This window comes from Pongo pygmaeus, chromosome X, assembly GCF_028885625.2.
Source record: "Pongo pygmaeus isolate AG05252 chromosome X, NHGRI_mPonPyg2-v2.0_pri, whole genome shotgun sequence".
NCBI classification, from domain to species: Eukaryota; Metazoa; Chordata; class Mammalia; order Primates; family Hominidae; genus Pongo; species Pongo pygmaeus.
This window is the reverse complement of record NC_072396.2, coordinates 159,450,731-159,467,972: the sequence shown is the minus strand read 5'-3', so window position 1 is coordinate 159,467,972 and position 17,242 is coordinate 159,450,731. Positions and strand designations below refer to the sequence as shown.

The following is a 17,242-nucleotide window of genomic DNA, read 5'->3' as shown; positions in this document are numbered from 1 at the left end:
AGCTTCAGGACATTCTCATCATCCCAAAAGGAAACCCTGTCTCCATCAGCAGTCACTCCCCGTTTTCCCCCAACTCCTCCAGCCCTGGGCAACAACCAATCGACTTTCCTTAGACAACGTTTTGAGCCCTTATTGGGAGGAATTATAGTCGAATGGAAAATCCAGTTTGGGATGTGGTGTAAACTGGAATTGCTTTCGTGGTTTTTCCTTGTGCCTTGGGTCGGGCACTGCCATAAGAGCATTGCATCCATCCTTTCATCGGTACTCTGCTGCACACGGATGAGGAAACTAAGGCTCAGAGACATTAAGCAAGGGGCAGAGTGGGGCTTGTCCATGAGACCCCAGAGTCTGTGCTCTTGCACATACATTATCAGGACAACATGATCTATCCATCCGAATTCCAAATAAATAAATAAAAATGCTTATAAGAAGTCCCCCCATGCTGGGGGGAGGCAGTGGCTCATGCCTGTAATCCCAACACTTAGGGAGGCACAGGCGGGAGGATTGCTTGAACCCAGGAGTTTGAGACCAGCCCAGGCAACATGACAATACCTGCATCTCTGCAAAAACGAAAAAAGAAAAAAAAAAAAAGACAAAAAGAAGTCCCTCCAAGTTAGTCGCCACGCTCTCTCTACCATGGGTTTTCTGTGTTATCTCTATCACATTAATACAGTCATTTCTACCAAGCACCATTTATGGTGACAGGGTATGGTCTACAAAAATATTGACAGAGAAATCCTGATGGAGCTTCAAGACAAGCTCAGGCCACCAAGCAATGTGCACCGAGTGTAGCTGTGCCGAGCATCGTTCTAGGGCAAGGGTCCCCAACCCCCTGGCCACGGACAGATACTGGTCTGTGGCCTGTTGAGAACTGAGCCACAGAGCAGGCGGCGAGTGGTGGGCACGCAAGCGAAGCTTCATCTGTATGTACAGCTGCTCCCCATTGCTCTCGCATGACCGCCTGAGCTCTGCCTCCTGTCAGATCAGCGGCGGCCTTAGATTCTCACAGGAGCGCAAACCCTATTGTGAACTGTGTGTGCGAGGGATCTAGGTTGTGTGATCCTTATGAGCATCTAACTAATGCCTGATGATCTGAAGTGGAACAGTTTCATCCCCAAACCGTCATCCCACGCCCCATCCCCGTCTGTGGAAAACTTGTCTTCCACAAAACCAGTCCCTGGTGCCAAAAAGGTTGGGGACCGCTGTTCCGGGGGATGGTGCCTGACTGAGCTGGAGGAGGCCTCTGCTCTCCCTCCGGTGGAAGGAGAGAGAAAACAAAGCAGAATAAATGAGGCCGTTTGGACCGCCAAGCAGGGAGTTAAAACAGCGCAGTGTGATTTAGGATGAGGACTTTAAGATGAAGAAGGTGATACACTTAGAACTGTTGAAAGTTTAAACTTAGAGCTGAATGAGAAAAAGAAATTGGCCATGCAAAGATGAGGGGACAACAAGGACAAGCGCCGTGTGTTCGAGGAAGGGCCAAAAGGCCAGCGTGTGTGTGGTACGGTTGGGTGCAGCGGGCCAGCAGGAGAGGGACATAACGTGACGTCCCAGTGGCATGAGGGCTCTGCGAGCCAGGCTGAGGATGAGTTCAGGTTTCCAGGGCAACTGAAGGGAATGGGAGGGTTTCAGCAAAGGTTTACCAGATGACACCAGCTGCCGTGTGGACAGCAGATCACAAGGAGCCCACGCTCTCCAGTGTGAAAGCAGCAAGGAGGTCACTGTGATAGTCTAGGCAAAAGGTGAAGGGACTCAGGAGTTTGGATCATGAGAGGAAGAGGAATCCGTTTTGGCTTAAGCAACTGGGGATGAGGGAAAGGGCAGAGTTGGCAGGGGGTGGGGGCTAAAAGTCCAGTTCTGGCTGGGACGGGCTACTGGGCTCATTTTCGTGAAGGAACAGATCACGACTGGAAGACAGAAATCTGTCATCAGCATCAAGGCCTTGAAGATGGACGAGGTCACAAAGGGGGAGTGTCTGAGCAAGGAGAGGAAGAGAATTTGGGAGTCAGCTCGGAGACACAGGAACCAGCAAGGAGCCTGCCAATCAGCTGCCGGGACGTGGAAGGAGAACCAAGGGGTCTGAGGAGGAGAAAATGATGGTGCTAGGAACTGCAGAACCTCTCGGCAGGCATAGTGCACTCAAACCCCTGCACGAAGACACCCGGCCACCATCTCACGGGGCCTCTGGGAGCCTAAGGCCGCGCCCCTGGGATGCCCCAGCCCCCTTTTGAGTGAGTTCCCGTCTGGAAACGCTCAGGGCTGTCCAAAGCATTTACTGTCTGTTCCGGCCAACACCTGACCTCCCTTTCTTACGGCATTTACTAGAAAGGGCTTACCCTGTCCCTTTGAGACATCTGTGTAGCACCCACAACCCAGGGTCTTTCCCGAGGGCCCCGCAGCCACTGCTTGGAAACGGAAACCTCAGGAGGCACGGGGCCCGGTCTCCCAGTCTCCACGGGAGGGAAGAATCCCAACCTTGGTAAGCACCGGCAGCTCCCACACACGGCTGGCCTGGTGGCAAGGACGCTGGCTGCCCCGTCATCTTTCACTTGAGCCTGCACTCGCCCCCTCCCTACTCCCTCATTCTCCCTTCGCAAGGCCAGGCCGCCTCTGCTGGGGCGGGAACGGAGCTCAGCTCTCTCCCCCGCAAGCAGGGGTTTCTGAAGAAAATCTCTTTTCCCAGCTGGAACAAAGGCCCGCTGTTGTGTACCTTTGTGTATCTCCGGTGTTCTTGTCAAAAGAGGAGGACAGGCACAGACGCCCACGGGGACAAGGCCACAGGATGACGGAGATGGAGGCTGGAGAGGTACAGCCGGCAGCCCCCGGCGCCGTGGAGGGGCCTGGAAGGCCGCTCCCTCATGGCCCTGGCGGGGAGCCCACCCTGCCGACACCACCGCTAGCTCAGCCTCCAGGCCTCCAGAACCGGAGGCCACGCGTTTCTGTGGCTTTGGCCCCGCAGTCTGTGGTGCTTGGTCACGGCAGCCCCAGGAGACACAGTCAGCCCCTGCCCCGTGCCTTGCTGAGCGGCTGTGTCAACAGCGGGCTCTTCCCTGCCACTGGCACAGAAGAAAACCAAGCTGCGTTAACACCCAAGCGACTGCGCGGGAAGACGTATTCTCTGTGTATCAAAGGAATGCGTGCAAATTATAGGCATTTAGGAAATGTATTAACATGTAAGGAAAACTTCTCATTACTGGCCACCCAGCTACTCACGTCTGTCCAAATGTTAGCACGGTATGCACTCAGAGTTTTTACTTCTCTATCGGGGTCACGCTTTATCCATAAGTTTGTCACCTGGCCTGTTCACACCAACATGCTACAAGGCATGTTGCGTGTGAGGAGATGTTCAAAATGCCAGCTGTGCCGGGCCACATCATTACATACGCAGCCTCTTATCTCACCCCAACCTTTGCCAGCTACAAATGATGAAGTGAAGCACCTTCCCAGTGCCAGAGTCATTGTGAGTGCCCGACTCTCTCTTAGGGTTACGCACCAGGGCTGAGGACGCTGCCTACGGGCTTGCTCCATCCCAGGAAATGGCCCCCTCGGAAGGGGCAGCATTGCAAGGGCTGCTGTCCTGCACCTTGCCAGCAGAGCACTCACCTAGGGCTTCATCGGTTGCCATTTTCAGATCACTTTTTGCTTGCTGTCAAACTTGGTGTTGTTTTAGTTACTAATGAGGGTGAAATGCTTTCTCACTGTGCTTACTGGTCGCCCGCACTGTTCTTGTGCATTGGTCGGCAGGAGGGGGAGCTCCGGGAGGGATGGGATTCTGGCTTGTGGATCAAGGGGCTGCAGCCAATAGGGCAGGCAGGCTGGTTCCCTCCCAAGAGTAATCCGACCAGTTGTTCTGGAAGCTCAACCTAAGTAAAGCCAAAAAGGAAAACCCTGGAATGCCATACTTCTGGGCAAATGGTATGGTTTTAAATCCTTGGTGTCTGGTGTACGGTCAACCCTACACTGTGCTACCAGAGGAGAAAGGAGGCAGCCCCACCTCCGGGCAGGGCGGTGGGTCTAGACCAATGCCTGGTGGGTCTAGACCAAGATTCTGACTCAGTTGGTCCAGGGGGCCCAAGCGGGGGTGTTTCTCCAGCTCCCAGGCACTGCTGCTGCATTTGCCCTCATCTGTGTGCACTGGAACGTGTCCCCATACTGGGTTGTGTGGTGACCCTGAAGAGATGCGTGCATATGTTATGGGTGTGACCTTCTTTGGGAAAAGGGTCTTTGCAGATGTAATGAATGCCGAGATGAGGAGATCATTCTGGATTATCCAGGTGGGCCCTACATCCAATGACTGGTGTCCTTTATGAGACAAAAGGGAAGACACAGACGAAGAGGAAGAGACTGTGTGATGACAGAGGCAGAGACTGGGGTGATGGCTCTATAAGCAACCAGCAGAGGCTAAGACAGAGGCCTGTAAACGATTCTCTTGGCGCCTGCAGAGGAAACCAGCCTTGCCGGACGTGGTGGCGGGCACTTGTAATCCCAGCTACTCGGGAGGCTGAGGCACAAGAATTGCTTGAACCCTGGAGGCGGAAGTTGCAGTGAACTGAGATGGCGCCACTGCACTCCAGCCTGGGTGTCAGAGCAAGACTGTATCCAACAAGAAAGAGAGAAAGAGAGAGAGAGACAAGAAAGGAAAGAAAGAAAGAAAGGAAAGAGGAAAGAGGAAAGGAAAGAGGAAAGGAAAGAGGAAAGGAAAGAGGAAAGGAAAGAGGAAAGGAAAGAGGAAAGGAAAGAGGAAAGGAAAGGAAAGGAAAGGAAAGGAAGGAAAGAAACCAGCCTTGCTGACAACTTGATTGCAGACTGTGGCTTCCAACACTGTGAAGGAGTTTCTGTTGTTTTAAGCCCCAAGTGTGCAGTACTTTGTTACAGCAGCCACAGTCTACTCATACACCCTCCCTCCAAAAAAAGTGTAAAGTGCTCTTGTAGAAAAATTGCAAGATTAGGATTTAAGTGCAGCACCCGTGAGCAGAGAAGCTGTCTGTGCCTTTCACATTTTCCCAAGTAGAATCTGATGGGCACCTGGCTTGAAGAAGGGGAAAGGTCACTCCCCCCCCACCGACACCCTGCCCCCAGATGCTGACAAAGCCCTCAGGCCAGGTCAATTTTTAGAAGGCCTCATATCCCAATTCTAGCCAGCCTCACACTGTCAAATAGCAGGAAGCCCTGTGAGGAAGCCTCAGGGTGGATTCACAATATCCCGTTCCCAACCAGGGCAGCTTGGAGGAGGGCAGGAAGGAAGGCCCAGGTGCTGGGGAGTCAACTTCCAACTTTGTTTCCTTTGCTACAATTGCAGGGTTAATGCCCAGGGCTCTGACACCCCAGGAAATTTCCAGAATCTCGTAAAACAGGTAGAGTCGTCTGTTCTTCATAATTGGGGCCACTGTAGGAAATGGCATCACAAACTTCTGGAATATGATGAAACAGCCACCACCGGTCACACTGGGCAACAACACTCTTGGTGAAGACAAGAGCATGCTTCGGTGTTAGAAAAAGAAAAGTGCTCATATGTGAAGCATCCTTCCCACAGACCACAAGGTGGTCATGACGACTCCAAACTCAAAGCAGTAAAAGGGGGAAAAAATGGATAAATGTGACTACATAAAGAAAAAAAAACTTCGAGGCTGAGAAGCACCAGTAGTTTAGCAGGGTGTGGTGGTGCGCGCCTGTGATCCCAGCTACTTGCAAGGCCGAGGCAGGAGGACTGCTGGAGCTCAGGAGGTCAAGGCTGCAGTGAGCTCTGATTGTGCCACTACACTCCCGCCCGGGTGACGGACAGAGACCTTGTCTCAAAACAAAAAACAAAGAAACACTAGTAGCAAGGTCAAAGCAGGAAAAGATATCTGCAATTTCTATCACAGGCACAAACCTAATCCTGCTCACGGACAAAGAGTTTCTAAAAGCTGAGCAACAAAAGATAACCCAGTAGAAAAATGGATAAAAGATATGAGCAGCCCGGCAGGGCGCAGAGGCTCACGCCTGTAATCCTAGCACTTTGGGAGGCCAAGGCATGCAGATCACCTGAGGTCAGGAGTTTGAGACCAGCCTGGCCAACATGGTGAAACCCCCAGCTCTACTAAAAATACAAAAATTGGCCAGGCACAGTGGCTCACACCTGTAATCTCAGCACTCTGGGAGGCCAAGGCAGGTGGATCACATGAAGTCAGGAGTTCGAGACCAGCCTGGCCAACATGGTGAAACCCCATCTCTACTAAAAATACAAAAATTAGCCGAGTGTGGTGGCAGGCGCCTGTAGTCCCAGCTACTGGGGAGGCTGAGGCAGGAGAATCGCTTGAACCCAGGAGGCAGAGGTTGCAGTGAGCTGAGATCACGCCACTGCACTCCAGTCTGGGCGAGAAGAGCAAAACTCTGTCTCAAAAAAAATAAAAATAAAAAAATATATATATATATACACACACACACACACACACACATACATATACACACCTATACATATACATATATATATATATGATATGAGCAGCCCATTCAGAAGCAGAACTAAAAAGGGTCCTTAAGCCTCAGGAAAGATGCTTAAGCTCACTCTTAACAGAGAACTGCATGGACTAGCGAATGACAAAAACCCAAACGGGCTTTCCCACCTCCTCCTTGGCAAGGCTAGGGAAATAGGGGGTGGGGAGAGACAGGAAACCAAGCTCCAAGGAGGAAGGGGCTCAGGTACCATCTACCCCATCGCCCATGCTCAGTGGTGTCACTTCTCAGAATCTATGCCGAAGGTACGCACGACTAATGCACAAGGATTTTTACTATGCCATTATTTATGGTAACAAAAAGATGGGAAACAACCCAAATGTCCATCAATAGTGACTGGTTAAATACACATCGGTCTGGCTGCAAAATGGAATAGCATGCAGCCCAAAAGGAGAGCACCCGTGTGCATGGTAAGAGGGCAGCACTCCCAGGGCACAGTGGTGGGCGGGTCGGTGTCCGGTGGGAGGAAGCAGTTCTCCCTGAAAGCCCCAGGCCCCCATTCTTGACTTCCCCAGTGCCAGGTGGAGGAAGAGGGAGGGATTAGCCCGAGGCAAGTGGTTCGAGCAGACAGAAGGGAACAAAAAGAGCAGCGAGTCAGGCCTGATCGGGGCCACATCTACCCTAAAAGAGGGGACCAGCGGATCAAGAGCTGAAGCATAAGGCGCCGCGGCCAGCTCCTGGGTGGTGCTCCAGGTGGCATCCCAGTTGTGGCCACCCAGCCCTTCATCCTGGGCTAGGCAGGCGGGAGAGGAAAGCGCAGACTGCACGGTCCCGGGCATGTCCTCAGCAGGCAGTGGCCTTGCACTGGCCGGCCCTACTCAATGCACTCCATGACATGTATCTGCAGGGTGTCCATATCAGGGGCCTGATACTGGCACTTGGGACAGCAGAAGTCAGGTGGCTCCTCGGGGGGGCTCCTCCTCTGGCTGGGCAGGGCCAGGGGAGAGGAGAGGTAGGCTGGGAAAAGAGAAGAGTCAGAGGGAAGGGGAGGATGGAGGGGGACGGAGACTTGGCAGGACTGTCAATGGCAGGCCTGGTCTCACAGGCCACTCATGTAAGACCAGGAGCCGCTGCTACCACGGGGAAAGGGCGTGGGCTACCGATGGGGTGGCCTACACGAGCTCTCGCCGTCAAGTCTCCAGAGAGCGACAGGAAGGCCAAACTGTGACCTCCCGCGGTGCAGCACCTGCCCTCCCCACCCATCTCCTCCCACAGGCCCAGTTCTCGCTCACTCACCGGGGGCAGGGGGCAAGGGGGCCTGGGAGACCTCAACATGCCGCTTCCTCATGTCCTCGATCCTTTGAAAACAGAAACTGTCCAGTCAAGGCACGCATTTCTGTAAAGCTCCTTGGCTGAACTAGTGTCAAAGAAGCTCTTGGAAGCTCAGGTGACAGGAGAGGGACCACAGTGAGCCCTAACCCAGAACACCAGGAGCCATCCGTCTCCTGTGGTCACCACTGGCGACCCCCCAGTGTCGCACCCACTGCTCACACGGGCATGCTCTCAGAGGCCCACCTGGCCGACTCCTGACAGCTGGCCTTCAGTTTGCTGTACTCCCTCTGCAGCTGCTCCAGCTGCTCCTGCAGGAGCTCCTTCTTCTCAGCCAGCTTCTCCCGGGCCTGCCTCTCAGCCTGGAAGTCTGCCTTGTAGATATCCGCCTGGCAAATCCAACAGAAAGGGATGTGCCCGCCACAAGCCAGCCACCTACCAGGCACTGTGCTGGGCACCACAGGAACAAAGCAGAACCCACTGCTGTCCTCCCAGAGCCCCCAGCGGCGCAGAGGAAACAGATACGTCGGCGAGTAATGCCAAGCTCACCGAGAGGTCTAAGGAGCAGCACAAGTGGCTCACAAGCTTACGAAAGGCCACTACAAAATGATGCCAAAGAGGCCGGGCGCGGTGGCTCACACCTGTAATCCCAGAACTTTGAGAGACTGAGGTGGGCGGATCACCTGAGGCCAGAAGTTTGAGACCAGCTGAGCCAACATGGTGAAACCCTGTCTCTACTAAAAATACAAAAATTAGACGGGCGTGGTGGCAGGCACCCGTAATCCCAGCTACTCAGGAGGCTGAGGCAAGAGAATCGTTTGAATCCGGGAGGCACAGGTTGCAGTGAGCCAAGATCTCAAAAAGCAAAAGCAAAAAAAAAAAAGATGCCAAAGAGACACTCCAGGTCCCAGTGCCAGGGTAGGTCAGAGAGGAGGGCCCTCACCTGGGCCTTCAGCACCGGAACGGTCTCCATCACAATCTTGTGCTGCTCGGCCTCCTCCTTCAGCTTATCGATCACCTCCTGTTTGGCCACCAGGGCCTCCTCGGCCTGCTGGAGCTGCTGTTTGAGATCTTCCAGCTGCATTCCCTAAGGACGGGCAAGGGGAGCTGACGAAGCCTCGTCGGCCCAGTGCGAGGCTGGCTGAGAAGAACTGAGAAGGACGAAAGAGTGGCCCTGGCTGACCAGGCTGGATGATGCCAGCCCGATTTGAGGGCCCATTGCAGGATCTCAGCGTGCACAGGGAGATGGCTGCGTCCTGTCACGGCCCAAAACGACAGAGGAGATGCTGAGGTGTTTTTCAGGACTGAAGAGGCCGCTGAGGTCATCTGGCACAACCTCCCAGCCAGGCCGACATTCCCTTCCCAGAATCCCCAGCTCCACAGCCCTCCTCCCACCCTTCATAGGACACAGGCCACACCCACTCACAGCGAGCCGGTTCTGTGCCTGCCACGTGCACAGCTCAGCTGAGAGCCCTCAGTCCTTCCACTCTGCCACCTGGTCAGAGGTGCACTCCTCCCACGCAGGCATCTCCAGCCCCCTGAGACACACACAGACACACCCCACCAACGCTCCCCTCCAGAGGTTAAGTGGCCAGTTTTGTAGCTAACTCTTCCCCATGTGACCTGGCTTCAGGCTTTGTCCTTATAAATCTCCTCTGGGTACACTTACGATTGACGGTGTCCTGCTAAAATGTGATCACTAGCAAACTGCACCCAGCTTAGGTCTGATGAGGACAAACTAGGAAAAGGCTCCCAGCCAACACTGGGGTGGAAATGCTGTCGGGCTTACCTTGGCTTGGGGGAAGCTGAGCCAGGTGCCCAGATGGTGATGGCTGGCAAGAGGGAATGTCCATGGAGACAAGATGTCCCCAGCCCCACAGAGGGAGCATCCCAAGGCTCTGGCCCAGCCCCCCATTAAGATGGCCTGCTGACACTCCTGAGAGCAACATCCTGGGGTTGCCATCTCCCCACAGCTTCCCCGAGCTGTCGCAGCTGCAGCCTGATACAGGTCTAAGGCAAGTCTAAGGCAGGTCTACCCATTCTCAAGGTTCAGGGCCACGGGAAGAGGAAGAGGCAAGGCCAGCCCTAGAGCCCCGGCGGCCGCACTCACTCGCTTCCGCTCGCTGCCCACCACGCTGCTCTTGATGTGGTTGTCGTATTCTTGGAAGAGCTGGTGATAGGCCACCTGCAACTGGGCCAGCTTCCTCCTGAGCAAAGGGAGCTTTTGCTGGAGAAACCATCTCATCCCAGTCCAGCCACGGTGCTGCCTGCTTCCAACTCTACCGCCTTCCTTCCCTCCCTCGCATCACAGGCCTGGAATGGGGTCTTCCAAGGCTGTGTGAGGACTCCTGAGGCCGTCAACTCTAAAGCAGGCTTTGGTGGACTGGTCACCAGGCGGTTAATATCGTTTTCCTAAAAGCTAGTATTTTTAATGTTTATAATAAAATCGTGGCCAGACGCGGTGGCTCACGCCCATAATCCCAACACTTTGAGAAGCCAAGGCAGGAGGATCGCTTGAGCTCAGGAGTTCAAGACCAGCCCTGGCAACATGGGAAAACGCCACCTCTACCAAAAATACAAAAATTAGCCAGGTGTGCTGGCCTGTGCCTATAGTCCCAGCTACCTGGGAGGATCGCTTGAGCCCAAGAGTCGGAAGGTACAGTAAGCTGAGATAATGCCACTATACTCCAGCCTGGACGATAGAGCAAGACCCTGTCTTGAAAACAATAATAATAATACAATGGAACTACCCTGCACTCTTCAAAACTGTGAACTTCACAAACAGCTCAGAAAGGCAGGGGAACTGTTCTAGATTAAAGGAGACTCAAAAGGCACGCCAAGGACAGGAACCTGAGGTCCTAGATTGGATGCTGGTAGAAGGGGGGGTTTGGGGGTATTTTTGTTGTCTTTCTGTTGCCCAGCTGGTCTTGAACTCCCGGGCTTAAGCCATCCACCCACCTTGGCCTCCCGAAGTGTTGGGATTACAGGCGTGAGCCACAGCACCCGGCCTAGAAAGGACAAGTCCCCTGATGACCTAGTGGCTAGGAAAAAAACTACAAAAAAGGCCACGTGTGGACACGCAATGAAACGTGGTCTGCAGAGCAGATGGCATGACTGTATCAAAGACAAACCGGGTGTCATCATGGTCGCCTCTACCGTTAGCAAGGCTAAGGGACAGAATGGGCCCACAGCCACAGGCAGAATCTGAAGGAGTCCTCAGAAGGCAGAAAGAACCATGGACCCAACACTTCTCAGCCTTTTGGCTAAGATCAAGTGTAGAACCACAGACCCTGTGGTGCGGCCCCGCCCCCGCCGACTCACTTCTCCTCCGAGGCGGCCTGGCGCTCCATGCGGAGCGCGGCCTCCACGCTCTGGCCCTGCATGCGCAGCTGGTCCACCTGCACGCTGTGCTGCTGCTGCAGCGCCTCACGCTCACTCTCCAGCTGCCGCGCCTGCTCGCTGGCCGCCCGGGCCCTGGCACGGGGAAAGAGCAGATTCAGGGAAGACGAACGGGGGGACAGGAGGGACTATGCGCAGGGCGTGGGCGGGGGGTGGGGGTCGGCTCTGAACACCCGATGACTGCGAGACGATGCCAGGCAGCCAGGTGGAGGCACCATCAACAGACACGAGGACAACTGCAGGGGGCCAGGTGGGAGCAGCAGGTGAGGAGCTTTGCTTGAGACGTGTTTGCTTCAATGCAGGGGCCCAGCACGTGACCAAGTACAGATGGCAAGGAGACCTGGAAGCCAGGGGAAGGGGGTGGTCCGAGAAAAGGATGGGGTCGCCTGCATCCCGCAGTGCTGGGGCCAGGTGAGAGGAGCCCTCGGAACTGCCCGTGCAGTTCCAATGTGGGGCTGCTGGGGGCCCCAGCAAAAGCGGTCTCAGTGGAGGGGGTGAGGAGAGACTGCTGTTCCAAAAGTGAGAGACTGCCTACCTGGGCGTGCAAGCACTGAGGTCAATGCAGACCGGGCCTCGGCCCCATCCCTGCTGCTGCCCAGAGCTCTGCTGGAGCCCCAGACGACCTGCTCGGATGCTCAGTTCCCACACCTGCCCCCCTACAGCTCCCTTAACCTCCAGTTTCCAAGGTCTGGCTTCATCCCACCACACCAAGCCCTTCCACAGCCTCACTGCAGGGACAATGGTGGGTGCATCTGTGCAGGTCCTGGGTGGCCTCTGGCCACAGGCAGACACGGCCCTTCTCCAGTCACCCCAACTCTGCCTGGCAGGCCTGGCTGCTTGGCTCTCCCCTCCACGCCTGCCTGCATACTGCCCACACACCCTGCACGGGCTCCCTCTGCCCATCAGAGCCTGGGTCAAGCTCCCCTCCTCTCTGCCCTGCCGGCTGCCCCAAGTGCACCCTGACCGCCTACTGTGCTGGGATGGCTGGGGCCCCCCTGGCAGCAGGGCCGAATGAGAACCATAGAAACCTCCCTGCCCTTTGACCCAATGGTCCCACTCACAAGAACCAAGACCCCTTTGCAAAAGAGAGTAACCAGCAGGCCTGAAGCCACCGGCTGGCAAGGTTGGCCCTTGGCTGGTGAAGTTCCCTTGCCACAGTGACACTTTCCCTAGTGGTCAGGGCGGTCCCTGCACCTAGGCCATTTGTAGGAAGAACGTGGTTGATGTGAGCACCTGCTCTGCTGCTGGAGTCGGGGATTTAGGTACCTGCCTGGCAGAGGGCGCTGACAGGACCTGCCCCCAGTAAACACCCAGGGCGCTGAGTCTCTAGCGGGCATCCCTGGGCAGGAACACGGCCCGTGTGGGAGGCGCTTCTCACTGTGCCGCTCGCAGGGCGGCAGGAGGCTGGGACAGGGCTTCTCCAACTCCCCCTGCAGCTCCTGCCCTGGCGGCTCCTGCCCTGTGCCTTCTTCCCTGTCATCAACCTCAGCCACGAGGGCGACTGTGCACCGGTCCCAGAAGTCCTTCCAGAGAACTAGACACCGTGGGTGTGGGCTCGGGGCCCCCAAAATGCCTCCTAAGGAAATAATCCAAACTCCATCAAAGGGTCACAGAGTGCGGAGAGCCGGCTCTCCCGACGCCTGCCCCGACGTGTTTACGCAGCCTGCTCCGGTCTATCCTCATCAAGGAGCACCCTGGAGGCCCCTAAACCCACCTCATGCTTTTGGAAACCCTGGAAGGGGTCTCCGGAGCCGGCTCCCCCGACTCACCGGCCCTCCAGAGCCTGGCATTCCTTAGTGGCAGCCTCCAAGCGACTCTGGCTCTCCTGCAGCTCCCCGAGCAAGGACGTCACCTGGGCTTTCACAGAGGCCTTGTCCTCAGCCATCTGCTGCAGGAGAAAAAGCCACTTCCTGTCAGCACTGCTTTCTCCCCAGCGGCCCACTCCTGCCATCCGCAAGCCCGGGGCAACCCGCAAGCAGCTGAGGCCTGCGCACCATGAGGCCTTTTTTCCTGCCCTCGGCACCCCCAAACCTGGGTGCCCTAGAGCCTCATGAGCCCAAGGGCCACCCAACCCTCTCCAGCTGCCCACCTTAACCCTCTGCCACAGGGTGACACACAGATGGGGCAAAAAGAGATCCCCAAAGAGAAGGAGGAGCACAAAGCTGCCTTGAGGTTGTCAACGGCTTAGTCACTGCCCCGGCAAGCAGCCCTTGAGGGCTGAACCCGGTGGCCTTGCAGCTGCAGCCCCAGCAGCGGATCTCTCTCCGTCTCTCTGAGACTTGGGACAAAAGGAGGCCAGGCACGAATAGGGCAAAGTAAACACAGGCCCCAGTCCACACCCAGGGCCGCCAGGATGGGAGAGTTTGTGCAAATCAAGAGTGGACACTGAATTTTGTTAAACATTGGGAACTGCAGAACCTCTCGGCAGGCACAGTGCACTCAAACCCCTGCACGAAGACACCCGGCCACCATCTCACGGGGCCTCTGGGAGCCTAAGGCCGCGCCCCTGGGATGCCCCAGCCCCCTTTTGAGTGAGTTCCCGTCTGGAAACGCTCAGGGCTGTCCAAAGCATTTACTGTCTGTTCCGGCCAACACCTGACCTCCCTTTCTTACGGCATTTACTAGAAAGGGCTTACCCTGTCCCTTTGAGACATCTGTGTAGCACCCACAACCCAGGGTCTTTCCCGAGGGCCCCGCAGCCACTGCTTGGAAACGGAAACCTCAGGAGGCACGGGGCCCGGTCTCCCAGTCTCCACGGGAGGGAAGAATCCCAACCTTGGTAAGCACCGGCAGCTCCCACACACGGCTGGCCTGGTGGCAAGGACGCTGGCTGCCCCGTCATCTTTCACTTGAGCCTGCACTCGCCCCCTCCCTACTCCCTCATTCTCCCTTCGCAAGGCCAGGCCGCCTCTGCTGGGGCGGGAACGGAGCTCAGCTCTCTCCCCCGCAAGCAGGGGTTTCTGAAGAAAATCTCTTTTCCCAGCTGGAACAAAGGCCCGCTGTTGTGTACCTTTGTGTATCTCCGGTGTTCTTGTCAAAAGAGGAGGACAGGCACAGACGCCCACGGGGACAAGGCCACAGGATGACGGAGATGGAGGCTGGAGAGGTACAGCCGGCAGCCCCCGGCGCCGTGGAGGGGCCTGGAAGGCCGCTCCCTCATGGCCCTGGCGGGGAGCCCACCCTGCCGACACCACCGCTAGCTCAGCCTCCAGGCCTCCAGAACCGGAGGCCACGCGTTTCTGTGGCTTTGGCCCCGCAGTCTGTGGTGCTTGGTCACAGCAGCTGTAGAAAACTCATCCACTTCCCACACAGGAAATCAACGCCTTAAGCCAGGCGCTCCAAGCCCCGAGTGGAGCAGCATGCACAGCCCACCATCCACGCCTTTCCCCAGGGGAGCAGAGCCTGGCTGTGGCAAGTGCCAGGTACCTGCCAGCAAGTTTCCTCTCCACCACTTCTCCCCGCCTTGCCCCTCAAAGGGAGCACAGCCCCTTCCTGACTACCATCGCCAGGATCCTGCGATCAGCCAAGCCCACACACAAAGACCCTGAAACCAGGCGGTCTGCGCTAATGACACAATTTATGGGGGGAGCCTTGGGCCACACAGCTGGACCTCTGGTGGCTACAGCCAAGTGACCAAAGTTGGCCACGCAGGCGCTCCATGCCTACGTGGCCCACCCCCCACGAAAACCCTGGCCGCCACAGCTGGGGTGAGCTTCCCGGTTGTGACTCCGTGCTCGCTGTCCCACACTGTTGCCAAAAGAAACAGGTGCTGTCTGCACAACTCCCCTGGGCGAGGAGTCGCTGAAGCTCACACCTGGTCTCTCCTGGAGCCCGCCCTGTGGGCCCTGGGCCTTCGCTCACCGTAACCTGTGTCCTTTCCTTGTAATAAACCGGAACTGGGAGTGTGACGGCTTTTCTGAGTTCCAAGCTCTCCCGGCACAGCACTGAGCCCCAGGGCGTTTTGGGGGACCCCCAACCACGGGTTCCCTTGTGGAACACTGGCGTCACCGTGGGTTTTCAGAACCTGGCCCTGCCCCGACTACCTGCTGGCATCTCTTCAGGTGCTCCACCTCCCGCAGAGCCTGCTCCTTCTGCCTCTTCAGGTCGAGCTTCTCCAGGCTGAGTCTCTCCACCAGTTTCCTGGCCTCCTGGAATTTGCACATGAGGAACTCCTTCTCCTCCCTCTGGCTGGCTTGGAAATGCAGAAGCTCCTCGCAGCGTTCCCGCAGCATCTGGTTGCTCTGCCGGATGGCATCTGGTGGCAGAAGGGACAGTGGAGGGGAGCTGGGCAGCCCGGCCAGCCGGGCCCTGCCTGGGCCCACATGGGCCTGAGGCTCAGGAAGTCAGAGGCCAGAAGTAGGGCCACCCATCCTGGTGGCCCCCCCCCCCCCCCATAATACCACGCAGCTTCTCTCAGGGGTGGATGGCGTCTCAACACTCCCTTGTTTCTTTAAACACTTCCAAAATCCTTTACACTAATGCCCCTCACTTTCTGCAAGAAAATAATACCAAACACATCAGCTTCAGTTAAAAGTACGTGTTGGCCAGGCACAGTGGCTCATGCCTGTAATCCCAGCACTTTGGGAGGCCGAGGTGGGTGGATCACCTGAGGTCAGGAGCTCCAGACCAGCTTGGCCAACATGGTGAAACCCCGTCTCTAATAAAAATACAAAAATTAGCCCGGTGTGCTGGCACACGCCTGTAATCCCAGCTACCTGGGAGGCTAAGGCAGGAGAAGCACTTGAACCTGGGAAGTGGAGGTTGCAGTGAGCCGAGATCACGCCATTGCACTCCAGCCTGGGGGACAGAGCAAAACTCTATCTCAAAAAAAAAAAAAAAGTATGTGTCAAATGCCACTTTTTTGAATTTTTATTTTTGTAGAGACAAGGTCTTGCTATGTTGCCCAGGCTGGTCTCAAATTGTTGGCCTCAAGCAATCCTCCCACCTCGGCCTCCCAATGTGCTGGGATTATAGGCATGAGCCACTGTGCCTGGCCTTATGCCACTTTGTTTGTAAGTGACTCAAATTCATTTGTATTCTGGTCAGTCTGAGGTGTGCCTACCCTCAGATGCTCAGTATTGGTCCTCCCTGGCCTACATCTCTGCTGTCTTCTAGATCAGGGGGTCCTAACATGCCTGCAGACTCCTACGGTCAGCCTCCCAGGCAAACTTCACTGCAGCATTGCTGGCTGCAGCCTGAGAGGCCCAAAAGGCTTGGACCAGGCAAGTTAGCGGCATCTCTGAGCCTCAAAGTCCTCATCTGCATAGTGAACAGAGACAAGAACATTCATCTTATAAGACGAGGAGGGTTAAACGAGGAAGCAGAAAACAAACGGGAAAAACCGCTGGTCCTCCCCTCACCAGAGCATGTGTGCCAGTGCCAGTGCCAGGCAGTCAGCAGAGGCCACAGGAAGGAGAGCCCCACACCCAGGAGATACCCCAGGTAGTGAAGGAGCCATCTGAGGTGACAAAACTGATAAGTGATGTGCCAAGGTTCTAGCAACTTTATAGCAACTACAGAGCTGGATAAAATGGGGCAGGCAGTAGCTACCCCGTGATCAAAACCCTCAACCAACTAATGATTGCCTGCTGACGAGCACAACATCCACCCCCACATCAGAATCCCGCTTGCTCTGCCCAAAGCTCAGCTCATCTGCAACTTGTCTTTTTTTTTGAGACAGACTCTCACTCTGTCGCCCAGGCTGGAGTGCAGTGGCTCACTGCAACCTCCACCTCCCGGGTTCAAGCAATTCTCCCTGCCTCAGCCTCCCGAGTAGCTGGGATTATAGGTGCCCGCCACCACGTCTGGCTAATTTTTGTAGTAGAGATGGGGTTTCACCATGTTGGCCAAGCTGGTCTCAAACTCCTGACCTCAGGTGATCCCCCCGCCTCGGCCTCCCAAAGTGCTCGGATTACAGGCATGAGCCACTGCACCTGGCTGGCAACTTGTCTTTTAAAAAATGTTCTGAACTGAGGTAAAATTCACATGACATCAAATTGACTATTTTAACTAATTCAGCAGTTTTCGGTATATCCATCAGGTTGTTTGCAACCATCCGCACTATCTAATTCCAGAACAG

The 17,242-nt window shown here is 55.8% G+C and overlaps 1 protein-coding gene across 5 annotated transcripts in view; it reads right to left on the bottom strand.

Annotated features, from left to right (window-relative positions):
* Positions 1–6,764: 6,764 nt before the first annotated feature.
* The window catches only part of IKBKG (inhibitor of nuclear factor kappa B kinase regulatory subunit gamma), a 23,213-nt gene continuing 12,735 nt past the window's right edge, over positions 6,765–17,242 (bottom strand). For 3 of the 5 annotated variants that reach the window (XM_054470619.2, XM_063660032.1, XM_054470618.2), the window contains exons 3-10: positions 15,207–15,418; positions 12,933–13,051; positions 11,086–11,238; positions 9,875–9,971; positions 8,708–8,851; positions 8,011–8,153; positions 7,732–7,793; positions 6,765–7,452 (exon numbers count right to left, since the gene is read on the bottom strand). In XM_054470619.2, the coding sequence (XP_054326594.1) occupies positions 7,310–7,452; positions 7,732–7,793; positions 8,011–8,153; positions 8,708–8,851; positions 9,875–9,971; positions 11,086–11,238; positions 12,933–13,051; positions 15,207–15,418 (1,073 nt within the window). In that variant the 3' untranslated portion in view covers positions 6,765–7,309. Of the gene's footprint in view, positions 7,453–7,731; positions 7,794–8,010; positions 8,154–8,707; positions 9,021–9,874; positions 9,972–11,085; positions 11,239–12,932; positions 13,052–15,206; positions 15,419–17,242 lie in introns of those variants that run through there. The other 2 variants (XM_063660033.1, XR_010125345.1) reach the window with 2 other exon arrangements.